We start from the raw sequence: 27,244 nt of genomic DNA, 5'->3' as shown, positions 1-27,244 counted from the left end.
AACTAAATGTAACATTAAACTTGCCACTAACTTAAACCTAGTAATATAAGAAATAATTTCCTATTGAAGAAGGAGAAAATGGTAGCATTAGCAGTTGCTTTTTTCGTTACCCCAACCAATAACAACAAGGGAGTACATAGAAATAATATTCATATCAATAGGAAGAATAGTGGTAGTACTAATTATTGGTTATTATATATTGAAAATAACCATGTCATTCTCAATAATAATAATAATAATATGAAGATGAAGAAGAAGATGAGTAGTATTAATCAACTTAATTTTTCTCGGCTTTTCTATTTCTTGTCTTGGCTTTGTAGTTTTTATTGGTCCAAATTTCTTTTACTATTGGGGGTTATATGGTCATTACACAAAAGCTTAAAAGTTGGTAGCGATGTTTCGGTTTAATTTATAAGCGAGGTTTCGATATCATGCACGACACAATTATTATTTTTGATAGTTATTTATTATTATTATGATCTAGATTATAATTTTAGTATGTCGTTGTTGTTGTTGTGTGGGGAAATGGCCAACAAATCTTCTTTGTGAGATAACTATCGATTTATAGGAGGTAAAGAAGTAAGATTGTAGATTATGTAAATTGAGTAAGTGAAGAATTATCAAGATTTGTTTTCCAAGTTTTTAATCGGAACTTTTGACAAATATTTCATGAAATAATCAAAAATTTTTAAAAATTCTCATTCAATTCTACAATTCATATAACTTAATCAAAAAAAAAACCCTACACTAGGAAATGCTAATAAAGATCAACTTGTTAAACTCTGGTATACGTCTATACTCACACTTACAACATCATAACCTCATATCAGTTCCTCTATCATCATCAACAAAACGCGATGTAGACTATTTTTTTTGAACAATACACACTACTCCATCAGAAATGGTTTTTAACGCGCAAGTTCAATAAAAACTGGCCCACACATTCAATAAATCTCATCAACAACAGAAAAAAAAAAGAAAACATGAAACCAAAACAAACCAAGCCAAACAAAATTTCAAGAAGTAAAAAAAAAAAAACTATCTTATCCACAAAAACCTCCACCAAAATCCAAATCCAGTATATTCGAAATTCTTTAGAAAATATTAAAAATATTTATCACAACAATGCTAATATGAGTAAACGACATAACAAGACCGATTCAGTCAATTTAGGAGATCCATTACCATTGACATATTTACCAACGAGACGACCACAACAACAACAACAACAACAACGACAACCATCGGGTAGTTTACAACAATCCACGTCAATTGAACCTTTACCACCACCAACAACGAAACCAACCACATCTTCATTGTTGTCACGACTAGTAAACAATAATCTTTCAGCACCAGCACCAGCACCAGCACCGGCACCAGCACCAGTACCACTACCGTTACCACATGTAAGAATACCGAGAACTTCTACAATTAAGGATCGAATAAAGAACAAATTACGACAATTAATTCATGAACTTAATGAATTGGAAACATATGAAGAAGAACAATTGATAATAATTGAACAAAAATTAAATGATATTTCTAATCATTTAATTCGAATTAATACCACTAATATACTTGATCAAGAAGAACAAGAAGAACAAGAATTATTAAATAATGTGAAAAGTAATATACTGCGATTACGATCACAAAATGAAAATCAAGAACACGGCAACTTCCAGACATTCTATTATCAACAAAAATATTTGATATGGGGGATAATTATATTGATTATATCATTTCTTATAAGTTCTTTGATAGTTGCTGATTTCAAGTATCAATATTGTTATTACTTTTGTTAACCATTGATAAACCCAAAAAAGAAGAAAGACCAAAGGACCCCCCCATTTTTAATTATTGTATTTGTATTAATATCCTATAACAACAACAACAACAACAACAACAACCTCCCACCTCCCTCTTTTCCACCTTCTAAAACACAATAATTATGTATAATATGTACAAGTCTAATAACAACCAATGAACAAAATCCTTACTACTTTCTTTCTCTTATATATCATAATCATTTTTAGGTGGTGGAGCTGCATCACTATTCAAATACATATCAATTGCCAAACTAAATGCAGCAAACCCAGCACAACCAACTAATGCTGCTTGAGGTCCTGCTTTAATAGCTAATCCAGCTCCCGTAATACATCCAGCACTAACTCCATTATATATATCATGTTTTGCTCGTAAACTTTCAATAGTACATTCGACTCCAGAATAAACCATACCAATATAACCAAAATTTTTCGCTGATGAATATGATCTTTTTGCCATATCAGTAAATTGTAATTTCATTTGTTGTTTAAATGGTAATTCCGATATATGTTTAACAGCATCAGTTCCAATTGGAGTATCATATGCCATAGATGCCATAAATAATCCGAAAAACCCACCCAAGGCAAATCCAGAAACTCCCGCCATTATTGTTTTACCAGGACATGAATTCATAAATCCAATCATTTGTCGAGCTCCTTCTTCTGCTTGTTCTTCTTGAGTCATTTCTTGTAACAGTTTTTTAGGGGGTTGTGGCCCCGTATATACACCCCATAAACTCATACCAATATGTTGATGAAGGAAAAGTTTTGGGTTTTATTTGATTTGTTTGTTTGGTTAAAGATGATTGGGGTCTTTTCATTAAAGACACACTAGCGAAAATTTTTTTTTTTTTTTTTTTCTTTTTCCTGGTTTCCATTTTGTAAACTATGCACACACACACACACAATCAAACAAAAGAAATATGTTACATGTGATGAAATAGATAGATAGATAGATAGATAGATAGATGTATTAACAAGTGTGAATGAGGGATACGAATGACTCTGAGTCATTAGTATAAATAAATATACAGAATTTTTCAAAGAATGAAGAAGTTGCATTGACCTACGTTTAAGGGTGATTTGATAAAACGTTAAAATAATCCACAAAAACCGCAGGTGGTAGCGTTACAGATCATATTTGAAAAGTTGACACATTATTCTTTTAACAATGTAAACAAAGGAAATAATCAAAATCAAATCAAATATTGAAAGCACTGTTATTGTTGTTCTTATGTGTTTTTGAAACTTGACATATAACCAACGAATAAAAGAAAATAATCAATTAATTATTATAAGTAACTTTTTATGAACAGGACATAGTTTGAATCAGAAAACTGTTATTCAATAGGGAGAAAAAAAATTAAAGAATGGAGTTATATGTGAATAAAGAAGAAGAAATTGAATCATACAAGCAATTCCCATTCTTCCCTGAGTACACTGTAGATGAGATCAGTCAAATCATTTCGTGAAAATCTTACTTTTCGTCAAAGATATCTGGTTAAAATCAGATGGGTGCTAGCTAACTAACTAACTGATTAGTTTACCAAATGTATATGGTGAATTGTAAATTACAATTAGGCACAATAAACAGAAAAAAAATAACGTGAGGTTTTCACATCATCATCATTATTGTTTTTGTTGTGAATATTATTGTTGTTGTTCTCCTCATTCGATTTTTTTTTTTTGGGGAATTTTTGGGGTATGTTTCTATTTTTGGAGGGGGGAAGAAAGAAAGAAGTCAAAGAACATATGGTGATGTCTTTCTCTCTCTCTCTCGCTCTCGCTCGCTCTATTCTCAAACTACCTACCTCCTATTTCCTCCGCATACACAAAAACTTCTTTTTACCCCCTGGGGCAAAAACCAACCTTTAACAATAACAAAACAGAATTCCCTCAATGAGAAATTTCTAATCGTGCGATAAAGTGTCGAATACAACAGTTTAAGAAAACAAATTACTCAAATTGACAAGTGGCGCACGACCACCTACCCCCCCTCAGATTCACATCATCTCATCTTTCACTAATATAAGATCAATCAATCTCATCATGTACAATATTAGATTCAAATGATAGATAAAATTTCAGTGATTATAATTACAAACAAATTAACTTAAACGGAAAAAAAAAGAAAAGAAAAGAAAACCAAATGAAAGACAATTGAAAAAAAAAAAATTCATCAATGAATGAATGAATGATTCGTAATGGGATTTGAAAGGAAAAAACAAAAGCAATTTGTTTATTGAAGGTGAATAATGAAGGTGGGTGAGAGATAGTATATGTAAAGGTGGGGAGATTTATTTTTATTTTTTATGACCACTTTGATCATGATCACACGACAGTCACCCAACACAACAATTTGTTCTCGCAGTGTAAATGTAAATGTTTGCTTGGTTGTAAAAGAAATTCTTGTCGTCGTCTCGTTCCACTCCGCTCCATACATTCACACACACACACACTCTCTCTCTCCCAATCCCCCCCCCCCTGAATAATAATTGTTGTTGTTACAACTCCTCTTTCCTTAAACACACATCAACAAATTCTGAAACTATAAATACAACCAATTTTCCCAACTTGATTTCTTTTTTTTTTTTCTTTTCTACTTTTCTTATTCATCTATCAATCAATCAATTGAATTTAATCAATTAATTAACCAAATAGAAAGAAAAAAGAGTATTCCAATTATTTTATTGCTGCTATATTACCCTTTTTTTTTTTTGCAACCACATCAACAATTTTTTATTCACGTTGGATTTCACAATCATATAACTTTAGTTTAACTCACCCTTTTTTTTTTTATATATAAATATTTAAATTAACGATCATGGCGGGAAAGAAAAAGTCTAAATCTGATTCTTTACCATTAGATTTAGACAATATTAAACCATTGGATCATTTACAACCAGTTCCTAAAACAAGATCATCATCAATTACATCAATTGAAAGTGTTGATGAACCAGGTACTATGAAACAAGTATTATTACCACCAACAATTCGAGAATTTGATGAATTGGACCAATTTGAATCATTTGTTCGTGATGAAACTTGGGATAATGATTTTGATTATTTCCATGGTAAATTACATTATTATCCACCATTTGTTATGAAGAGTTGTCAAAATAATCTTGAAAAAATTAAACCTACTATGAATAAAAATTCTAAAAAATTTAGACGTGATTTACATCATCATATTCAAAAACATTTAATTAAAGATTTAGAAAAATGTTGTGGTTATGAATTGAATTTTGGTAAAGGAGAAATTGTTGAAACTGATAATAAAGTGACTTGGAAATTTAAAGATGAAACTGATCATGGATTTAGTAAAGAAGAAGAAGATTTATATGATAGACATTGGAGATTGGAATTGGATGTCTCATGTACTAATGAATCAGCTATGGTTGATGTTGAATATAAATCCATTCCAATGTAAATAAGTACATACTTACTACTACTGCTACTGTTGCTACTGTTGCTGTTGCTGTTGGTGGTGCTTTTTGGATTAGTTCGTAAAATTTTCTTTTTATTATTTTTTTAAGTTATGTTGCTATGTCTGTTATGATGCTATGTTTGATCCATTTATTTTTCTTTTATTTAAATATGTTGTTTATGTATGATGCGTTTTACGAATTAATGAAGAGTTATTAATAATGCTATTAATTGTTTATTCTATTTATTCTATTTTAATGATATGATGATAGTGGGCAGTTTTATTTGAGATTTATATGAGGGAGGATTTAACAAACAACATACTCCTCTATTATATATATATATATAGTTAATCTTACATATAGTATTATATACATAGAGTTCATTCTTGTGAATATACGTCTTCTAATATTTCATATATCTTTCTTTCTTTCTTTCTTTCTTTCTTTTTGTGGTTATTTACGATCTAGCTAAACTATCATATTGAGGTGATGTAAATTCATATTTGTTTTGATACAATTGTAATCTATCACCAATAAATCGACATAATGATTCTAATTCCAGTATTAATACACTTAAACTAATACCATCCATTGTTGTCATAGATAATAAACCTGGGAATGAAATAATTAATCTTAATAAATGTTCTAATCCATAAATATTACTTTGTAAAATATCTTGTTGAGGATTTATAATATTTTCTTTTAAAAAATTTAAATATTGTAAATGTTCATATTTATATAATAAAATTAAACTTAATGATTTATTAAAATAAATTTCTAATCCTGTTAATATTTCAATTAATATTGATAATTGATAAGAATTTTTTGTTAATTTTAAAGTTAATTGTTTAGTTCTATAAGTTTTATAATCTTGTAATATTTGATTTATAGGATATTGACTTGGTAATGAAATTAATTTCCGATCTTTAGTAATGAATTCCCAATCATTAACTAATAAATGTTTTAATTCTGGTGGGAAATTTAAATTAAGTCTTGATAATAATTGTTTTAATTTAGTAGTACTAGTACTAGCACTACTACTATTACTATTTGTGGCTATTGTGGATGCTGATTTCTGTTTCTTGTTATTACTATTGTTGGTGGTGGTGGTAGTAGCTGCTGTTGTTGTTGTTGATGATGATTTCCGTTTATTTGATTCTTTTTTATTCTTATTATTGCCATGATTCTTATTTGTAGTATTAACTATTATTTCATTATTATTAATAGCTTTTTTCTTTTTCGTTAATTGATCTAATTCTAATTTTTTAAATTTATTTTCTTCATTAAATTCCATTATTCTATCAATACCTACCCATTCATCCCATTTAGAATTCCATCCTTGATAATGTAAATAATAACAAGTTTGATCTTGCCATTTTTTCGGATCAAATTTAGCAATATGTTGACTTTGATGATGGTTATGATGATGAGGGGTGGTATTGCTTTTCTCTTCTAATGGTTCATGTTGGAAATCTTGATTGATTATAAATGAATCTTTACCATTTTTCAATTTTAATATTTTGGCTTCATAGATAAGTGGTCCATGATAGGCATATACTATTTGATTAGGTTTATACTCCACCATAATGAGCAATATTTGTATGGTGTATAACAGTTAGACTAGTAGGAGGAGGAGTAGGAGGAGTAGGAGTAGGAGGAGAAGGAGGAGTAGGAGTAGTTGGTGGGTTCTTGGTTAATTAAAGGTGTTGATTTTTTTTTTCTCTCTACAAATAAGGAGAGAAGATATTTTACGCGTTATAAGTGGTAGTGGGTAGTGTAAATGGGTGGAATGTTTTTTTTTTTTCTCTATCTCTCTTTTACTCCTTACATATAATAGTGGTAGTATTTTATGTATATACGTAGCGGTGAGTGAGTGATGGGTTTGTTATCAAACAACTCTCTTTCTCTCTCTCTCTCTCTCTTTCTCCATCTTATAGTGTAGGTGTGGGTGTGTGTGTGTTTGGGGGTGTGTCAATTTTTAAACTTTTTAAATAACTATTAAAGGCTAAAAAAAATTTTTTTTTTTTTAGAAGAAACCTACTAATAAAATTCTTTCCAAGATCAATATTCATTTATATATCTTTATTCTATTCTTTATTAACTATTCAAAGTGTTTTACTAAGAATAGAAAACAGAAAACTATAGACTAATCTATAAAAACAAGGAGCAAATTATATTAGGTGTGTGTGAGTGTGTGAGTGTGGGAAAAATCAACAAAAAGAAAAACTCAAAACACACCGAAAAAAAAAAAAAAAAAAACATTCAATAAACGAAAGAATAGCAAGAATATATATATTAAAGAGTCATCTTTAATTTAACACACCTAGACACCTAGACACCAACCACCAATCACCAACCACCATCTGCCTACACCAACCAGTAATATATATCCTTTCATTTCATCCTATTCCACTCATGAACTTTGCCACTAGTCATAGCAGTAGTAGTAGTAGTGGTAAAAATTCCCACAATAATAATGTTGTGGGATTACATTATAAAATTGGTAAAAAAATTGGTGAAGGATCATTTGGAGTAATATTTGAAGGAGTAAATATTCTTAATAATGCTCAAGTTGCCATCAAATTTGAACCTCGGAAATGTGAAGCTCCCCAATTACGTGATGAATATCGAGCATATAAACAATTACAAGGAAGTAAAGGTATTCCTAATGCTTATTATTTTGGTCAAGAAGGAGTACATAATATATTAGTGATTGATTTATTAGGACCTTCATTAGAAGATTTATTTGATTGGTGTGGTAGACGATTTAGTATTAAAACAGTGATTCAAGTAGCTATACAAATGATAAGATTAGTAGAACAAGTTCATCAACATAATTTAATTTATCGAGATATTAAACCCGATAATTTTTTAATTGGTAAACCTGATACTCCTGAAGCTAATCAAATTTTTTTCGTTGATTTTGGTATGGCAAAACAATATCGAGACCCTAGAACTAAACAACATATTCCTTATCGAGAGAAAAAAGCATTAAGTGGTACGGCACGTTATATGAGTATTAATACTCATTTAGGTAGAGAACAATCTCGACGTGATGATTTAGAAAGTTTAGGTCATGTGTTTATGTATTTCCTTCGAGGAGCATTACCATGGCAAGGTTTAAAAGCACCAACTAATAAACAAAAATATGAAAAAATTGGTATGAAAAAGCAAACAACATCAATTAATGAATTATGTTATGGATTCCCCATACAATTTGCTCAATATTTGACTTATGTACGTAATTTAAAATTTGATGAAACTCCTGATTATCAATATTTAATTGGATTAATGGAAAAAGCTCTGATATCTGCTGGGATTGAACTTGATGGTCATTTTGATTGGATGGATTTAAATGGTGGTAAAGGTTGGGATGCTGCATTAAATAAAAAAGCTAATTTACATGGTTATGGGAATCCTTATCCTCATCCTTCTCAAGGACAAGGTCAAAGACGGCAACAACAACAACAAGAACAATTTAAACAACCAATATCATCACCAAAATCTCAACAATACAATTCACCTCATCAACCATTACTTGGGAATTCACGTTCAAGAGATAATTCATTATCATCACCTAGAAATAATAGTACCAATAATAATAACAATAATAAGTTTGGTTATCAATCTATACAACAACAAGATTCTCGTAATGCAAAATTTTTCAATTCCAATAACACCCTGCAACAACAAGCATATTTACAACAGAATGGAATGATACCGATTAGAGATGATGTGGAATTACATTCAGATATGTCTAGTTATACTAGGAAACGAAATGGAAGTTGGTTTTCCTGGATATTTTGTTGTTGTTAATTCCTTCTAACTGTCAAGTTTTAGTTTAAAGAGTATTATCAAAGTATTCATTTACCTTCACCTTCGCCTTCACCTCCAACCTGCACTCTAAACTTGACCTCCCAGCCCTTCCTTCTTCCCCCTTTATCATAATCTAATGCCGATTCAAATTCAAATTCAAATTCAAATTCAAATTTCAATTCGTCATTAATACAGATCTAATCCAAAGTAAACTTTAAGCAAATCAAATCAACAATAATAATAACAAACTGTATATTAAATATATTTATATTTATATTTATATTATATAAATAATTACAATTGATTACTATTAATAATTGAAATTTTATAATAATACTATAGAAAAACCAAAAATTGATTTAAAAATGTCACAACTGATTCAGCTTTGAACTAACACTAAACAATGACTAATAACAATAAGACCAGCTCATATATATATATATATACAATTATTCAGTAATACTATTCATTCTTGATCGATCACCAGTACCACCACCTGTAGTACCAGAATCTTCAGTAATTGAACCAACACTCATTGATCGATCCACTCTAAATTCAACTGGGTTTAATTCTTCATTAGGTTTAGAACTTGATTTATTTTCTCGAGGTAACCAATAATTATTATTACTGGCACTACTAGTATAACTATACCATTTCCCAGTATTTACTTGAGATGCACCACCATAATGATGAGTAGTTTTCCCACCAGTGAATTTTGTACCAATTTTATTAAAAATATTATCAAATAAATCGGGCATGATAATTGTAAAGATTGTTAAACAGATAAAAACAGACAAGACAAGAAAACTAAGAAAGAAAGAACGAAACAAGGATGGAAGGATATATATATATATATATATATATATATGTAGTCTCTATCAATGTTTAAAGTGCTAATAGTGAAAGGGGGATTACTAATCAATAATAATAAGAGAGGGGAACAACAATGATACTATAGATTGTACGTTCTTGCTTTTTCTTTCTCCCCCCTTCCCCTCCTCCTCCTCCTCTTCATTTAATTCAGTTGAATAAAATGTATAAGACTAACAAAAAGAAAAAAAAGAAATGATTGATGAATGATTAATGAATGATAAAATGCAACAAAATGCGGAGAAAGAAAAAAAAAAAACACTCACGGACACTATTTACTTAATCTTCTTAATCTTTACACATTATATAAATCATTCAACAAAACTTCAATGTAACTTCCAATCAATCATTGAGATTAAATGAAGTTATAGTATGATGATTCCGCGTTTATTCTTCATTATACCATGTAATCTCTCTTAGTATGCAAATAGATAAGCAAGATGAGTAAGATAAGTAAGTTATTCAAGATATGCAAGATATGCAAGATATACAAGAACAAACAATCAAACAAACTAGTAAATGTTATTTATCACCTGATTGAAAATTATGAATAATCAATAGAATTAAAGAGAAACGACCCACACTCTTGTCTCCATTTTTCTCATGTGAGTTAGTCCAAGAAGAAGAAGAAGAAGTAACAAATCAATCAAACCAAATAATTATTGAAATTCAATATCGAAAAAGAAAGCAATCAACTCAACTTACTAATAAAATGTGAAATGAATGAATTAAAGGAATTGGTGATGAAAAAGGAAGTGATTGATACCAACAATAGCAATGAATAGAAATGAGGTGGGGGGGGGGTAATATGAAGTATTTTTTTGCACCCACACACACCACACACCACACACCATACATAAGAATAAGATAAAGATGGATAAGGGGAGAGAGGGGAATATATTACGTGTGAATTGATCAAAAAAAAAAAATAAAAATACAATACAATACAATACAATACACAATGTAACAATCCAAATAAACAATTGATAGTACTCTAACGTCAACATTTATTGATGTTGGGTGGTATTGGGAAAACAAAGTGATAAGAAGGATAAGAGTATAGACACACCATCAACTTTGTTCAATTCTTGAAGAAATAATTGAAAACTAAACAATCCCACACACACACACATACACACACAATTTGTTGTTTTGAAGTAATTTTCAATTATTACTAAATTAGAACTTTACAATTAATTTGCAATATTTAATAATATATCATCAAGAATTTTGTTATAAATAATAAACCCCGTACTTTTATTCCAACTCATCCAAACTTATCATACTACTATCTTCTTCTTCTTCTTCTTCTTTTAAAGTTTGACTGAAAGAACTTAAATTAAATTAAACTTTTTATTTTTATTCCTTGTTGTTGTTGTTGTATTTTTTGAAACAATCAACTCACCATGCGCCTTACATACAATAAGATTGATTTCATTCCTTCTTTCCTATTGTTTCATTGTTTCATGACAAATCTGAAACAAATTTCACATCCACAACTTTAAGCCACATGGTGGTTGGTGAATTGGAAACTTTAATATTGTTGAATTGATTCTTACAAATAATGTTTAAACCATTGATAAAAGTAATACATAATTGATTCCTAATTGATTCGATTCCTCTACTAAGTAATTGATGTATAAATTTATTTACACTGGAAAGTCTCAATAACCACTTATGACAACTTCAGTATTTTGGGTTGACTAATGATACATAAAATTATATTATCATATAATCAAGTTTTAGATGTAATGTTCTTTGAAATCCAATCAATAACATCATTGTATGTTCCTGAAAAAGTAATAATCCTCTAAATCTCTTTGTTTTAGTTCATTTAACCAATTTTAGAAACATCAATAAAATAAGCAAACCCTGTAGAGATTATAATATGAAGTTTTCAACGCAAAGAGATGGGAATATGAGGAAATTATTTTCAAGTCACAAATCTGTTTCTCATTGTCATATCCCAATTTGTCAATTTTGTTGCTAAAATTTTACTCTCTCGAAACATTTTTCCAACTATAATCTGGGAACTTATTAATTTATTATATTGCGAAACATGGAGTACATATATTTTTTTTTTTTTGCAGACAAATCAAAATCAAACCTCTTGCAATTCATAATCATGTTAATTTATACATCAAAAAAGAATAAGAACATAGTTATATCAAATCATGAATATAAATATCATTACAATTTCCAATGGATATACATATTGGTGTTTTTTTTTTTTTTATAATCTTGTCTTATTCAACAATCAAAGAAGTAACTTTCTCCAAAGTCTTATTCAAACCCCCCCCCCCCCCCACATATATATACAAACTAATTAACTCAATCTACAATTTACAATTTACCCAAAAAAAATGGCTGCTCAACAACAATCTAAAAAAACTGGATCTGGTCAAACCAAAGATAAAGATGCTGCTGCTAAAAATAATGCTGTTAGATCCGTTCTGACTGGTAATTGTTGTTCTACTTGTTCTGTTATGTAAGAACATGATAGGGAAATTTCTGGTATAAATTAATACAATATCAAATGCTTTTCATTCCTACAAAAAATTATTCGTTCAACAATTTACCTAACTTAACTTAACTTGATTTGCTAACAAGGTATCTACATATATTCACAATTTGTTCATCTCAATGAGATAGAGCTATCCTTTTTTTTTTTTTTTTATTTATCTAGTCTTTTTATTACTATTATTTTTGTTATTTCGTGAATATATTCTTCTTTATTTTTCTTCTTCAATAATATACATATATTATTATTATTTAACTATCCTCCCTTATGAATCTTCCTTTCTATTATAAGAAAACATGTTTAAATGCTTCTTTTGCATCTTTAGTTATAATATTTCCATGACACATAACAATAGTTTTAAAATCCCATGAATTATAAATAACTTCTAAACCTGATTTACTTTGATTTATATCAACAAGTTTCCTAAATAAAAATCGACCAATTTTAGAATATGGTTGTAAATATCTTGTTATAAATGACCAACCAGAATGAGGATTAAACCCTTGAGGAAATCCCAATTCAGGTGAATATTGTTCTAAAATGGTTTGACCCAGAGTTGAACCAGGTACACCTAAATTAAATAATAAATCAGCTTCAAATAATGTTGATGAAGATTTATTAAATATAATTAATTCTTGATTTGCATGATTTGGTAAATAAACAAATTCAAAATTATCAATAATCAAATTACTATTATTGTCATTATCATCTTTAAATATTTGTTTCAATTCATCATTTTTTAAAAGTTTATTACCCATCAGTTTTATAAATTTATAATCCAATTTCAAAGAATTTTCATCGAGTCCTTCCATACCAATTAATTTACAATTAGGAAATTTTTCTTTATAAGTTTTAGCAGCTAAATTATGTTCACGATCAGGAATTATCACATAAGCAATATTTAAATTAGATTCAATAGTAGTAGCAGTAGCAGTAGCAGTAGCAGTTGCAGTAGCAGTAGTAGTTGCAGTTGCTGTATTAGTATTGGTAAATTTAATTAATATATCAATTACTTGAGGACTATAAGGTAATGGTGACCATAAAATGATTTTATTAGTTTGAGGGAATTTAAAAATTGCCATACGAGCACCAAAATTGAATTTATCAACTCTTGAAAAAGCAGTTGATGCTAATAAAATGTTTTCTGTTAATGATTTGGTAACAATTTTAAAATTTGGTGGATATCCCATTTTGTTTTGATATTAATTTTAATTTTAATTGTTAATCTTGTTTATTGATTATTAAATCTTGTTTTTTTTTTTTTTTTTTTTTGTTTAGGGGGGAAAAGGGAATTTATTTTTTATTTATATATCCCACCCATCCACCCCATTCATCATCTCTAGAAAATAGAGCCTCCCCCATACACATACACATACACATACATTAAATAAACATTGATTTATTATTTTTGTGTGAATTATTCTAGATTGCTATTTTAATCTACTACTACTACTACTACTACTACTACTACTAATAATAATAATAATACTATTTACTATGTGGGTGGGAATGGGATTAGAAATCAACTTATCACTCGCTTTGTTATTTTTATTATTACTAAGATATATCTGGGGCCTAGGCTCGTTGTAATTGTTTGGTTCTCGCTCATCACGCACAGTCTAGGCTTACAAAGAAAAAAAGAAAACACACACACGCACACACACACACACAGCAACTATAAGAAGAGAGCTTCACATACATTACTTTATCGGATTTATGATAGAGTTATACACAAAATATAGAAACTAACACTTTCTATTCATCACATTAAAAATCATGTATAATTCTCTATGAATACCAATAATATCCCATATGTTAAACACTTTGTAAATCTACACATTATATTTTCCATTATTTATCTTTTATAAAAAAATACTTCAAATATACTTCAAATATTATAAAATCTAAACAATTTCAAGTTCATATAAAACAAATGGTTGATATTCAGTATCAACTAATGAAGCATATTCATGTAAATTTGCACCATTATTATTATTATTATTATTATTATTATTACTACTAGTATAACCATTACCACCAAGATAATTAAATTTATTAATCAATTCTTTTTTAGCTTTATCAACATTTTTCAAATTTGAACCATTAAATTTAATTAAATAATTATCAAATTGTGGAGGTAAACCATATTTTAAAACTGCTTCAACATAAGTTCTAATAATTTTAATATGAAACCAATTAGCCATAATATCCAGATAAGCAGTTTTAGTCAATCTAATTAAATCATTTTTCAATTTTAATTCAGTTGCTTGAGTTAAATCAAATTCTTTACGTAATTCATTTAAAATTTCTTCATTATAAATGAAATCAGTTCTTGGATGCCATCTATGTTCTCGAGAATTATTAATAAATTCTTGTTGATATTTTTTAAATAAAGTTACAGTAAATAAATGAAATTCTTGATCTTTAGCAATTAATTCAGCTGATCGAGGAATTACAAATAAAGTTAATGTTTCATAATTTTTATAAAAATCATCTAATAAATTATTTGGAACAGCAATTAATATAGTAGTTAAATGTTCTGAATCTAATACAAATTGTTCCGGTTTAACAATTTCATGTAATGATTTAATTGATAAATCACCATTTTTTTTCCTATCAGCTGCTAAAAAATTTGATTTAGCCAGTTGATACAGTTGATAACTTGTACGAACATCATTATCTAAAGTAATTGCTTCTTGAGAAATCATTTTCACTAATTGATTAATAGGTTTATCTAAACGATATTTAGAACTATTCCATTGGAAATTTTCAATATAATCAAATACTGATCTTGATTGAACAATTCGTGAATTTGAAGTTCCTGATTGAGGATTAATACTATTTAAAATTTCAACAATTTTATTAACAGAACTACCCAATTGATGATCAATTTTATTTAATTCTTCACTTTCTTGAACTAATGAATCTAATGTACCACTTTGGAAATCAGGAATTTTCAAATTATATAATGGTTGTTTCCCATTGTTTAAAGATTTTTCTAACCATTCATTAGCATGAGTTGATTGAGGTAATGAAAGAATCAAATATTCAGCAATTTTGACAAGTGAATTTGATGACATTTATAACGGGGGAAGGAAGGGAGGGGGGGGTGACGAATTGGATATAAATAGAAATTTTTTTTTTTAAAAAAAAAAAAGTGAAAAATGAAAAGTGCCAAAATGTAAACCAATCAATGGAATAAGAAAAAAAAAATAATCTCTGATTTGTATTATTTGAATGAATGAGTGGAAGATTGTAATCGTTGGAGAGTGGAGGAAGGATTTGTTGAGAAAAAGTTGGTTATTTTGTTCGTTCGTTCGTCGTCGTTGATTATTTTTATTAATTAACTTAATGCGTGAGATAATTTTAGATTGGACAAGAGTACACGACCAGCAATGAGTGATGATGATAATAACCCGATGCATTTATCAAATTTGGGTCTACAAATCAATTGTTGACATCTAAACAAATACCAACATATATGTCAATTAAAAGGTTCTGTGGTTTTGTTATGTTGTATTAAGTAACAGTTACCTTATTAATAGTATTTTTTTTATTTTTTTGGAAGTAAGGAGATCACCAAATATCTGAACCCATCTCATAGTGTGAAGAGAGGGTTGTAAAAAAAAAAAAAAAATTCTTTTAGTATGTAAGTAGAAAAAAAAAAAAAAAAAACTCAAGATTTGCAAACTCTTCTCATTAGTTCTTCTTATAAACCCACCCTCCCCAAATTATCATTCTTTTCCACTAAAGAATCTAACAAATGAGTAACTCTTTAGAAGTATGTAAAGAATCCTCATTCATGTTTTAATTGTTTTAATTGTTTTTCTTGTTTTACTAACAATAAATCTCCCTTCACCCCCCCCTTTTCATTTATTTAGGAACGTCTAAAAACTCATTCATCGGCATTTGATGGATTATTATCATTAATCCCTGCCAAATATTATTATGATGATGCTACTCAAGATCAATGGCAACAGAAAAAGAAATCAAAACAAGAAATCAAACAGAATAAACGAGCCAAACTAAATCCTGAAAGTATTAATAATGCTGATGAATATTCAAATGGTAATGCAAGTGCTAAAGATGTCATGGATAATAAAGCTAAAAAAGCTACTAGCGTATCATTACCAATGAAAAATTTACCAAAACCAATAACTAAAGATTCTGAAGAAGAAGAAGAAGAGGAAAGTGGGAATGATGATTCTGATGATTCTGATGATGTTGAGATACCGGATATGGATGTAAGTGAAGATGAGGAGAAACAAGTAAATGATGATGATGACGACGATAGTGATATTATAAATAATAATCAATTAATATTTGATGATGATGGGAATGAGATTGAATTGGATTCATTTAAAAAACAAGAAATACAATCTACCAATAACACTAATAATAAATCGAAAAAGAAACAGTTATCTGAAGAAGAACAACGTAAAAGACAAGAAAATTTAGCTAAATTAAGAGAAAAATTAGAATCTAAAATTAATAATTTAAAAGAGAAAAGAAAAGCTATTGGTAGTAAATCTAATGGAGCTCCTAAATCTCGTGATCAAATATTAGCTGAACGTCAAAGAAGGGAAGAATTGAAAAAGCAACAAAAAAGAAAACACGATGAATTAGAAGAAGAAGAAGAAGAAGATTCTGGTTCAGATTCAGATTCAGATTCAGATTCCGACTCAGATTTTGATATTGATGAAGATGAAAATGTATTATTTGGTAATATAGTATTTAATGATGGATCTCAAGTAACGTCTGATTTATCGAAAATTCGAAATTCTGCTGAAAGGAAAAAACAAAAAGGACCAGCTAATAAAGATATTAAAGCTCATTTACAAATATTAGAGAAGAAGAAACAGAAATTAGCCTCAATGAGTGTTGAAGATCAAGAAAAACAACGAGAAAAAGATAAATGGCAAAGAGTAATGGCTCAAGCTGAAGGGATTAAAATTAAAGATGATGAAAAATTATTGAAACGAGCATTAAAACGTAAAGAGAAAAAGAAATTGAAAAGTGAAATTGAATGGAAAGAACGTAAACAAGTGGTTAAAGATACTGTTGCTGCTAGAGCTAAAAGAAGAGAAGAAAATTTGAAAGCTAGAAGAGATAATAAGGGTAAAAAACATCAACCTAAATTGAAAAAATTCACTGGGACTGTTAATAAAGCTCAACTTAAAAAGAAAAGAGCAGGTTTTGAAGGTAGTGTAAAATTTAAATCTAAAAAGAAGTAAATAGAAGAAAAAGTGTTGATAATGATAATATTAACCAAGAAAATGATTGTAAGACCGTGTAATACGTGTAGGAACGAGTGAAAGATAAATCATATCTGGCATACATCTACACTATATCATACTATACTATACTATACTATACAACGATGATTATACACAGATATATAAGTAACTGTTGGTAAACGATAGTTTCAGAATTGTTGGAAGTATGCATTTCTCTGTTAAAACTCAGTTTTCTCCAGGTAATATAGTGTTAAGGAAATTGACCACACTTAAAGTACCAAAATATTTCCTTTTATTAATTGATTGAAGTTTCAAACTAGGATCCAATTTCAATTTCCCAATCAATGTATGTTCAAAAATTAAATAATCATGTAACCCCCAAGGAATAATGTTAATATCAATATAAGCTGATTTTTCATCATTTCTAATATATTTATGAATTTTAGGATCATATTCACCATTAGAATCTTTAAAATTCAATTCATCAACGGGATAATTTAATGAATATTTACACCATTGTAAAATATCATCACGGAAAGTTTCATGTTCTCCAGAAATTACAAACACTGAATGACCAAGTTGATTATAAGTAGGAATATTTTCCCAATCTTCCCTTGAATAAAGACAATTTCCTGGAGATACAGTTAAAGAATTAAGTTTTGTATCAGTACCAAGAAGATTTTGATATAATTCACTACTTGAAAATCTATCAAATTGAATCACATCACCCGATGAATAATTATAATAAGAATGTCCAGGAGTATTTTGATAAGTTTCAGCAATTAATTTAACCCAAGGACTAATCAAAATCAATGATTTAGGATATGGTAAATTTGAACTATTACTATTACTACTATTATTATTATTATTATTATTTGATGATAATCTTAAATATTGAGTAAAAGTTATAGCTAAATTACCACCAGCAGAATCACCCATTAATAAAAAATTTTCATTACCTTGTTTAACCAAATTAGTATAAGTTTCAAGTAATTGAGTCAATTGATGAGGAATTGGATAACCATGAGATGTTAATTTATAATCTAATATTAATATAGATAAATTCCTCTGTTTAATTGGGTCTAATAAATAATAAGTTGTTATTAATGATTCAATTTGTTGAGGTATAATACCAAGAAAATAACCACCACCATGTAAATAAATTAATATTGGATCATTAGATGATCTATTTGATTTTTCAATTAGCCAATAACTATTTTTATCAAATTTTTCACCATAATTTGATAAATTTTTAGTTAAACTAGGATATAATTTCCCAATTACTTTATTGATAATAAATTCACTAGATATTAATGTGAAAATATAAACATCATTAAGAGGGAAATTAATTAATGCTTGATAAAAAGTCAATTTCAAAGAATTGATTAAATCATTCTTATATAAATTGTTTATTCCTCCAAAGAATGGATATTTGATTAAAACAAATAATAATCTAATTGGTAAAAGGATAAATGCAAATATTCCTCTCAAAGAAATCATAATGGAGGGGGGTGGGGGTGAGGGGGTGTAGTATCGAAAGGAATTTGTATTTTTAATCAAAGTTTAAACAGTCCAATTTGGAAGAAAGTTTGAATTTATTGATATTTCCAAATTGAAAACAAACTTCAATTTATTTATATATTAAACATCGCTTTTAGTGTAATGGGTATAATTTGAGTCAAAAAAGTTAATCATTTTGGTGTCCTAAAGTTTGTGGCTTTAAGTTTTGTGTGGGGGATGGAGGAAGAGGGGAAAAGGGGAGAAGGGGAGAAGGGGAGAAGGGGGTAGACTAATTATTAACAGATATAGGATTTTGGACCAATTGCATTACATAATGACAGAGATGAGGGTTCCCGTGGAGAGTTGAGATTAGATGGATTTAAGAAGAAAGGAATTGATTACACTAATCAGACTAAGTTTATTCATATGTTCATCAACAATTGTAGGTTTTTTTTTTTTTTTTTTTTAGGTAGTAGTAGATTTTTTGCATCAATTGTATGTTTTTCTTTTTTTGGACCGAAATTGTGGAGTTGAAAGTAGTTGGTCCTTTAACTGTGTGAAACGAGAACTCGATGTGAAAAACACCAAAATCCGAAACAAATATTAAATCCGGTGCAAAAAAAAAAAAAAGAAAGAGAGAGGAGATAATTTGAGTATTTATACACGACTAGAGAGAGTTTTGTGTATTCAAGTGAAAGGTATATAATTGAGAAATAGATATTGATTGAATTAGATGGGGTTTTGATATGAAAAGGAAGAGACAATCTGGAGATAATAAATTTAATTATCTAGCATACGGGTAATTAAGAGTTTATTTTGTTTATTGTGTGTAGATTTTATCAATAAGGATTGGCTTGGAAAGGTACAGGAAGGATTCAACACTTCTGATAAATTCAATAACTAATCTCCATTAATCTGGTATTTTATTGCTCTCAACCAACAAGTAAGCAAGACAGATTTGTTATCTTCATGGAGTACATTAAATTCAATTACAAATTAATTCTTTAAATGAGTCAAATTCCACGACTAACACAAGAATAACAAAACCAATCAAAAGTGAATAAGAAACAAAGAAACAAAGAGCAAAAGAAAGACACACAAATAAAGATTGTGTACGTAATGGAAGAAAATGCTATTCTATTCCCGCAGCAGCAGTAGCAAACGAATGAAAAGAAGCAAAGAAGAAAAAGAAGAAGAAGAAGCTAAAAAAAAAAAAAAGATTAATTTCTAAGGAGTTGAGAATAACACACACACACACACACTTAAAACTCCTAATATTATATGAAATTTCTTATTTCTTAATTGTCACAATTGGAAATTTTCAATCAACCATCACTCATTCAATTTTTTTTTTTTTTTTTTTTAATTTTTTCTTTTCAACAGTTGTCTTTTTTTTCCTTCCTTCCTTCCTTCTTTCTCCTTTCTTTTCTTCTTACTCCAATTCAATTCAATTCAATCCAATTCAATCCAATTTCTATATTAGATATCAATTGTTTAATTTTAAATCATCATGTCAAGTTTCCAATCTCAAGCTAAAAATTATTTATCTCAAATTGATAAAGTATGTTTTATTTGCCATTACAATCATTTATTCTTAACCACAATTTTGTATTAAGATGGTAAACTTTTCTTTAGTATTTACTAACAAATTCAAATCATAGTCTACTAAAAGTTTTGCTGTTTTAGATCAATTTGAACAAAGATCCGGTTTACCAAGATCATATGCTGTTCTTGGTGCTGGTGGATTATATTTCTTTTTAATCTTGTTGAATTTTGGTGGTATTGGTCAACTTTTATCTAATATTGCTGGATTTGTCATTCCAGGTTATTATTCACTTGTTGCCTTGAAAACCTCTACTAAAGATGATGACACTAAATTATTGACTTATTGGGTTGTATTTGCATTTATTAATGTCATTGAATTCTGGTCAAACACTATTTTATATTATGTCCCATTCTATTACCTTATTAAAACTGGATTCCTTATCTATCTTTCTTCATTTGGTGGTTCCACTTTGATTTACAATAGTGTGATTAAACCACTTTCCGACAAGTATGTCAAGGTTGAAAACCCAATTGCTAGCAAAATTCAAGAAACTGCTGAAGGTGTTTCTACTGGTGTCCACTATTAAGTTAACTATTTTTTTTTTCTTTTGTCTTTTAAGAATAGAGAAAATGTTGTGATAGATTATTAGTGGGCAATATTTTCTGAATTTGTATTATATATATATAAATACTTTATTTATGCAATTTTGAACTAAATATATATACTTGATATATATCAGGATTGCCTAACTTAATTCATTTTGCTTAACTATTGTGAATATACACACATTCAACATCTTCTAACCCAGTTAATGCTAATAATTTGATTCTTTTATGTTTAGTAAATTTGTTATTAACAATGAATTTTTGTAATTTTGAATTCCATTTAAGTTTCCGATAATATGGAGTCAATTTTGCTAATGTTGGATACACTTTTAATTGAACAGTTCTACCATTGGTTACTGGACATGTATACATGATCGATAAACTTGATGTAATATCAAATTCTGGTGAAATACGAGCTCCAGTTAATAATCCAACCATATAATAAAACCCAGCATATAATGATAATGCCATATTATATTCTACAGCAAATTTCTTGAGCATTGACCAAGTATAGGCTAAATCACCATGAGCATATTTATTATCAACAGTTTCATGGGTCATAACAATAATCCCTTGATGATGATTGGTTTCATAGCTGATGTTTTCAGTATAAAACTCTATCCAATGTAATGGAACAGTATTATTAGAGTGATCTTCTGAATTGGATTCATCATCAGGGATTAAATAATGGTTTGTGTCTAATAATTGAATAATTGGTGTTGGGATTGGTGTTGCAAAGATTTGCAATAATTTTGGTTGCAAAGTTTGTAAATTATCGAAATAAAAAAATCGTGGTGCAAGTAAAGTTGAATCCTCTTGATAAGAAATGTCTTCAATTGGAATTATCTCCATAGATATGATGCCAACAATGAGATATAACAACAAGAATATTTGCATAGCTTTAATCAAAGAATTGTCAAAAAAAAAAAAAAAAAAAAAAAGAAAGCTGACAATCTCCTTTGGTGGTATGAATATTGCAATCCACAATCACCACAAAAAAAAAAAAAAAGACCTTATACAAACCAAGAACTTATTTCTTTAAACTATATGACTGAAGGTGATATACTAAACAAAGGTGAAGGGTATAGCCAAGTATAAATTAAGAGAACTAACCATTGGATAATGACAAATAATACATTACTTAACATCATTCTTCAGAACTTCAATTATATGTCAATTTTTACCCAGTGATGCAGGATTCTTTACATTAACTATAATCAAATATAATATCACAAATATTGATTCATAACCCAGGAATATACCTGTTGGACCTGTCAAACAAAAAAAAAAAAAAAATAATACGTTTGATGTATTTTAATCCGCATCCGTTATCTTTTAAGCATTTTGACTTGATGAAAACAAAAAAACAATTTAACCTACTAATATATCAAATAAACACAACAAACTATGATTGGTAGTAGTAGGCAATTCACACAAAGTCGTGTCCGTCGCGTACAAAAAAAAAGAAAACGAAGAAGCAAAAGAGAATTTAGTTTTAGAGTTTGTAAAATTTCACAACTTTAACAAAAAAAAGTCAGTCCTTTGACTACAGCGTGTACAGCCACTTTAGAGAAGAGAAAGATAAGATGCAAGATTTCGACAGAAAGATAATGATGTCATTTAATACAAGACCATTTTCAACTTTAATTTAGGGTTAATTAATTAATTAATCTTGCAAAAAAAAAAAAAAAGAGAAAAAGAAACGAGAAGAAATGGATTTTTGAAAACACGGCTGGTGATAGAACGAACGAAACAAAGAAAGAAAATCCCGAAGATTGCTCTCAATGTGGTCGTGCGCCAATTACCAAGGAACGAAAATCGTGACAATTTATTTTCTAATTGCTTGCAATTTCAGATACTATTACAGTTAATAATGTACTATAATGTAAAGTTCACTATTCTATTATAAATACTCGTTAGTCAGTTAGTTGCTAAATTGTTTTCTTTTTCATTAACACATGCTAATTTCAACTGGATTTAGAATCTTACTATTACTATTTTCAGCATAAATAGCAATTATAATCGATTAAACGAGGCTGGAAACTCAACGGGGAGAAGCAAACGATGTAGAGATTCCACAGAATACATGAATTCCAATAAATTAGACGAATGGAAGTGAAAAAAAAAAAAAAAAAAACAAATTTAACAGAGCAAATACCAAAATAACGCAGGAAAAAAATGCAACAAGAAGCCCTGTTGGCGGTGTAAATAATGGTGGTGGTGGTAGCAGTTAATCTACTTGTTTCGTGTAAATTATTGGATTATTATTATTATTGTGTTGGGCGAGTAATTGGTGGAAATGATATAGGTGTGGCATAGGTATGATGACTTGGATAAGAGCAAGTGTTAAATAGTTTAGTGGTGATGAAGAATTGAGATAAAGACAAACAGCATAGAATAGAATAGAATAGAAAGGCTCAGTCTTCTTCTTCTTTAGTTGTTAAACAATAATTGAATTTTTGAAACAAACAAAATTCCACCTGTATGATTACTTAAATTTATAGATTATTATTTTGTGTGATTTTTAAGGGAGTGAAGAGGAGGGAAGAAAAAAGATCCCCTTCTTTGTCTTCTTCCTCTTCTTCTCTTTATAATTTGAGTGACTATTAAAATTATTTTTAGTTCCTACATAGAGATGGATTTCCACCTATCCACCTATCCACCTATCCACCCACTAAATCACAAAATTCTTTTCAAAATCAAAACATTCAAAAAAAAAATAAAAAATAATTAACTCTTCACATTATATATAAATCATCAAATTAGTTCAATTGTTATAAAAAGAACTACATTTCAGTTGCTCTTTACAATTTTTTTCTGTTCTTTTTAACAATTTCCCAATTTCCCAATTCAAGTTTTCAATTTTTAATTTATTTGCTTTCTTAGCTTATTCATTATCATTTTAACTAATTTAATTGGATTAATCGTTTCCATTCATATTCCTAAATAATGGCCGATAGTAGTAGTGATCCTCAAAGTAGTAATTCTTCGGTTTCACAATTTATATCCACTTTAATCCCCACTTTGGTGATTTCAGTGGTGTTTTTATTGGGATTCATTGCTATCCACAGTAAACAAAGAAGAGTGTATGAACCTCGTGCAGTGGTTGAATCACTCCCTAACGATTTAAGAACAGAAACTGTCCCTAAGGGTCCATTCAATTGGTTAACTTATCTTTTAAAAAAACCTCGTACTTTTTATATTCAATTTGCTGGTACTGATGGATATTTTTTCCTTAGATTTTTATTTGAATTTTTCTGTATATGTGTTTTAGGAGCAGTTATAACTTGGCCAATTCTTTTCCCAGTTAATGCCACCAATGGTAATAACAATGTTCCTGGTTCTAATGTTAAAGGATTTGATATTTTAACTTTTGCCAATATTAAAGATAAATGGAGAACTTTTGCTCATGTTTTCTTATCATGGCTTTTATTTGGTGCGGTGATTTTCCTCATTTATCGTGAATTGGTGTATTATGTTACTTATCGTCATGCTCTTCAAACTACTCCATTATATGATTCCTTATTGAGTTCAAGAACCCTTTTGTTAACAGAAATCTCTACTGAATATTTACAAGATGATAAACTTAGAGGTTATTTCCCAACTGCTACAAACATTTGGTATTCTAGAGATTATAAGAAATTACAAAAAAAAGTTAAAGAAAGAACTAAATTGGCTAACAAATATGAAGGTACTCTTAATAAAGTTTTAACTAAAGCGGTTAAATTAAGAAATAAATGTCTTAAAAAGAATAAACCAGCACCTGAACCACAAGATGATATTGATAAATATTTGAAAGATGGTAAGAAAAGACCAACTCATAGATTGAAGTTTTTAATTGGTGAAAAAGTTGATACTTTAAATTATTCACCAGAAAAATTGAATGAATTGAATAAAGAAATCACCAAAGAACAAATTGAATATCAAACTTATGATCAATTACCTGCTGTTTTCATTGAATTCCCTAGTCAATTGGAATTGCAAAAGGCTTATCAAGCTATTCCTTACCAACCTGACTTTAAAGGAGTTAAAACTGTTATTAATGCTGCACCAGAAGATATTATTTGGGAAAACTTGCAATTAACTTCAATGAAAAGAAGAATTAAAAGTATTATTGCTAACACTATTTTGACTTTATTGATTATTTTTTGGTGTATCCCAGTAGCTGTAGTTGGGTCCATTTCCAATATTAATGTATTGACTGATAAGGTTCCATTTTTGAAATTTATTCTTAACATGCCTGATGTTATTATGGGAGTTATTACTGGTTTACTTCCAGTGGTAGCATTAGCAATTTTGATGTCATTGGTTCCTCCATTTATTAAATGGATGGGTAAAATCTCTGGACGTCTTACAATTCAACAAGTTGAAAGTTATTGTCAATCATGGTATTTTGCTTTCCAAGTGGTTAATGTTTTTCTTGCCATTGCCTTGGGTTCATCAGCTGCTGCTGTTGCTACACAAATTGTTCAAGATCCAGGTGCAGCATTAAAGAAATTATCATCAAGTTTCCCTAAATCAGTCAATTTTTACTATTCTTATTTATGTCTTCAAGGTTTAACTATTAGTTCAGGAGTTTTACTTCAAATTGTTGCCTTGATTTTATCTCACATTTTAGGAAGAATTTTGGATGGTACTCCAAGAGCTAAATGGACAAGATGGAATACTTTAGGTCAACCAGCTTATTCTACTCTTTATCCAGGTTTCCAATTATTAACCGTTGTTGCTCTTTCTTATTCAGTTATTGCTCCTTTGATTTTAGGTTTCACTGCCATTGCTTTCATTTTATTTTATTTCGCTTATATTTACACTATGATTTTTGTTTTAAGACCAAGTACTGTTGATGCAAGAGGTACTAATTATGTTAAATCATTATTCCAACTTTTCACTGGTCTTTTCTTGGCTCAACTTTGGATTACTGCCATTTTCGTGTTTTCTAAAAATTGGGCTTGTGTGGCTTTAGAAGGTGTTATTGTTGTTGTTACCATTGCTTCATGGATATGGATGAAATGGAAATTCTTACCATTAGTTGATGCTGTTCCTATTTCTGCCATTAAATATGCTGCCGGTGATCCAACATATTCTTACCCAATGCATGATCAAGGTTCTAAAGAAATTAAACTTGAAGGTGAAAACTATTGGGAAGGTGGTAATCAATTGGGATTAGGTCCTGATCCAAAAGATCAAGTATTACCTGATAAAATCCCAGGAAATAGTACATCTTCATATGGTCATGGCTATGATCAACAACAACAACAACAACAACAACAATATCATCGTGGTTCTGATTCATCAGCTGTTGATACTAAAGTTGGTCATGGAGAACTGGTTGATAAACCAAAGAGTCCATTTACTGATTCTAATAACAAGGACAATCATGATCCAGAAAAATCTGCTGGATTTAACCCAGTTAATAAGGCAGTTGCTGCTCCAACTCAAGGAGTTTCATGGTTAACAACATTTTTCCAACCAAAGAAAGATACATTTGATTTGATCAGAAGTGATATGCCTAATTCATATTTCAATTATATTGAATATCATTCTGATTTTATTAGACATGCTTATGATGATCCTGCTGTTGTTGCTGAAGAACCACATATTTGGATTGCTAGAGATTCAATGGGATTATCAGAAATTGAAAAAAATAAAGCTCTTAAAGAAGGGGTTCAAGTTTCTGATGAAAATGCTACTTTTGATGATAAAGGTGCTCTTATTTTCACTGGTCCTCCACCAGCTTATGAAGAACCTATTAGAGTATAATAATAAAAAGAAAAAAACACACAGACAGAAGATAAAACATATCATTACTTGTTTGACTTTTTTTTTTTTTCTTTTTTTTGGATTTTCTTGATTTTTAAATTGTTATCATAGTTTAGTTTTAATTTATTTTACTTTTTT

At 28.9% G+C, this 27,244-nt stretch overlaps 13 protein-coding genes across 13 annotated transcripts; 6 read left to right on the top strand and 7 right to left on the bottom strand. All coding sequences in view use genetic code 12, as the record gives it.

Annotated features, from left to right (window-relative positions):
• Positions 1 to 983: 983 nt before the first annotated feature.
• CD36_22440 (conserved hypothetical protein) lies at positions 984 to 1,802 on the top strand (the record flags this gene model as incomplete). Its single annotated transcript, XM_002418674.1, has 1 exon — positions 984 to 1,802. The coding sequence occupies one exon, from the start codon at positions 984 to 986 to the stop codon at positions 1,800 to 1,802; it is 819 nt and encodes a 272-aa protein (XP_002418719.1).
• A 208-nt stretch (positions 1,803 to 2,010) lies between these two features.
• Positions 2,011 to 2,565, bottom strand: CD36_22430 (mitochondrial import inner membrane translocase subunit, putative; the record flags this gene model as incomplete). The annotated part of the gene is made up of 1 exon (XM_002418673.1): positions 2,011 to 2,565. One exon carries the CDS (start codon positions 2,563 to 2,565, stop codon positions 2,011 to 2,013), a length of 555 nt encoding a protein of 184 aa, XP_002418718.1.
• Positions 2,566 to 4,647: 2,082 nt separating this feature from the next.
• On the top strand, positions 4,648 to 5,253 carry CD36_22420 (conserved hypothetical protein; the record flags this gene model as incomplete). Its single annotated transcript, XM_002418672.1, has 1 exon — positions 4,648 to 5,253. The coding sequence occupies one exon, from the start codon at positions 4,648 to 4,650 to the stop codon at positions 5,251 to 5,253; it is 606 nt and encodes a 201-aa protein (XP_002418717.1).
• A 455-nt stretch (positions 5,254 to 5,708) lies between these two features.
• On the bottom strand, positions 5,709 to 6,836 carry CD36_22410 (acetyltransferase complex component, putative; the record flags this gene model as incomplete). The annotated part of the gene is made up of 1 exon (XM_002418671.1): positions 5,709 to 6,836. The coding sequence occupies one exon, from the start codon at positions 6,834 to 6,836 to the stop codon at positions 5,709 to 5,711; it is 1,128 nt and encodes a 375-aa protein (XP_002418716.1).
• An 830-nt stretch (positions 6,837 to 7,666) lies between these two features.
• Positions 7,667 to 9,067, top strand: CD36_22400 (casein kinase, putative; the record flags this gene model as incomplete). Its single annotated transcript, XM_002418670.1, has 1 exon — positions 7,667 to 9,067. One exon carries the CDS (start codon positions 7,667 to 7,669, stop codon positions 9,065 to 9,067), a length of 1,401 nt encoding a protein of 466 aa, XP_002418715.1.
• Positions 9,068 to 9,516: 449 nt separating this feature from the next.
• CD36_22390 (conserved hypothetical protein) lies at positions 9,517 to 9,825 on the bottom strand (the record flags this gene model as incomplete). Its single annotated transcript, XM_002418669.1, has 1 exon — positions 9,517 to 9,825. The coding sequence occupies one exon, from the start codon at positions 9,823 to 9,825 to the stop codon at positions 9,517 to 9,519; it is 309 nt and encodes a 102-aa protein (XP_002418714.1).
• A 2,917-nt stretch (positions 9,826 to 12,742) lies between these two features.
• CD36_22380 (conserved hypothetical protein) lies at positions 12,743 to 13,648 on the bottom strand (the record flags this gene model as incomplete). Its single annotated transcript, XM_002418668.1, has 1 exon — positions 12,743 to 13,648. The coding sequence occupies one exon, from the start codon at positions 13,646 to 13,648 to the stop codon at positions 12,743 to 12,745; it is 906 nt and encodes a 301-aa protein (XP_002418713.1).
• A 714-nt stretch (positions 13,649 to 14,362) lies between these two features.
• CD36_22370 (V-ATPase C subunit, putative) lies at positions 14,363 to 15,538 on the bottom strand (the record flags this gene model as incomplete). The annotated part of the gene is made up of 1 exon (XM_002418667.1): positions 14,363 to 15,538. The coding sequence occupies one exon, from the start codon at positions 15,536 to 15,538 to the stop codon at positions 14,363 to 14,365; it is 1,176 nt and encodes a 391-aa protein (XP_002418712.1).
• A 683-nt stretch (positions 15,539 to 16,221) lies between these two features.
• Positions 16,222 to 17,692, top strand: CD36_22360 (constituent of pre-ribosomal particles, putative; the record flags this gene model as incomplete). Its single annotated transcript, XM_002418666.1, has 2 exons — positions 16,222 to 16,239; positions 16,340 to 17,692. The coding sequence occupies 2 exons, from the start codon at positions 16,222 to 16,224 to the stop codon at positions 17,690 to 17,692; spliced, it is 1,371 nt and encodes a 456-aa protein (XP_002418711.1).
• Positions 17,693 to 17,920: 228 nt separating this feature from the next.
• On the bottom strand, positions 17,921 to 19,195 carry CD36_22350 (hydrolase, putative; the record flags this gene model as incomplete). The annotated part of the gene is made up of 1 exon (XM_002418665.1): positions 17,921 to 19,195. One exon carries the CDS (start codon positions 19,193 to 19,195, stop codon positions 17,921 to 17,923), a length of 1,275 nt encoding a protein of 424 aa, XP_002418710.1.
• Positions 19,196 to 20,705: 1,510 nt separating this feature from the next.
• CD36_22340 (membrane traffic regulatory protein, putative) lies at positions 20,706 to 21,327 on the top strand (the record flags this gene model as incomplete). The annotated part of the gene is made up of 2 exons (XM_002418664.1): positions 20,706 to 20,756; positions 20,857 to 21,327. 2 exons carry the CDS (start codon positions 20,706 to 20,708, stop codon positions 21,325 to 21,327), a joined length of 522 nt encoding a protein of 173 aa, XP_002418709.1.
• A 178-nt stretch (positions 21,328 to 21,505) lies between these two features.
• Positions 21,506 to 22,243, bottom strand: CD36_22330 (conserved hypothetical protein; the record flags this gene model as incomplete). The annotated part of the gene is made up of 1 exon (XM_002418663.1): positions 21,506 to 22,243. The coding sequence occupies one exon, from the start codon at positions 22,241 to 22,243 to the stop codon at positions 21,506 to 21,508; it is 738 nt and encodes a 245-aa protein (XP_002418708.1).
• A 2,052-nt stretch (positions 22,244 to 24,295) lies between these two features.
• Positions 24,296 to 27,106, top strand: CD36_22320 (transporter protein, putative; the record flags this gene model as incomplete). The annotated part of the gene is made up of 1 exon (XM_002418662.1): positions 24,296 to 27,106. The coding sequence occupies one exon, from the start codon at positions 24,296 to 24,298 to the stop codon at positions 27,104 to 27,106; it is 2,811 nt and encodes a 936-aa protein (XP_002418707.1).
• Positions 27,107 to 27,244: the final 138 nt, after the last annotated feature.

Source organism: Candida dubliniensis, chromosome 2, assembly GCF_000026945.1.
Source record: "Candida dubliniensis CD36 chromosome 2, complete sequence".
In the NCBI taxonomy this organism is placed as follows: Eukaryota; Fungi; Ascomycota; class Pichiomycetes; order Serinales; family Debaryomycetaceae; genus Candida; species Candida dubliniensis.
Note: the sequence above shows the minus strand (reverse complement) of the source record. Positions and strands in the feature narration are given on the sequence as shown.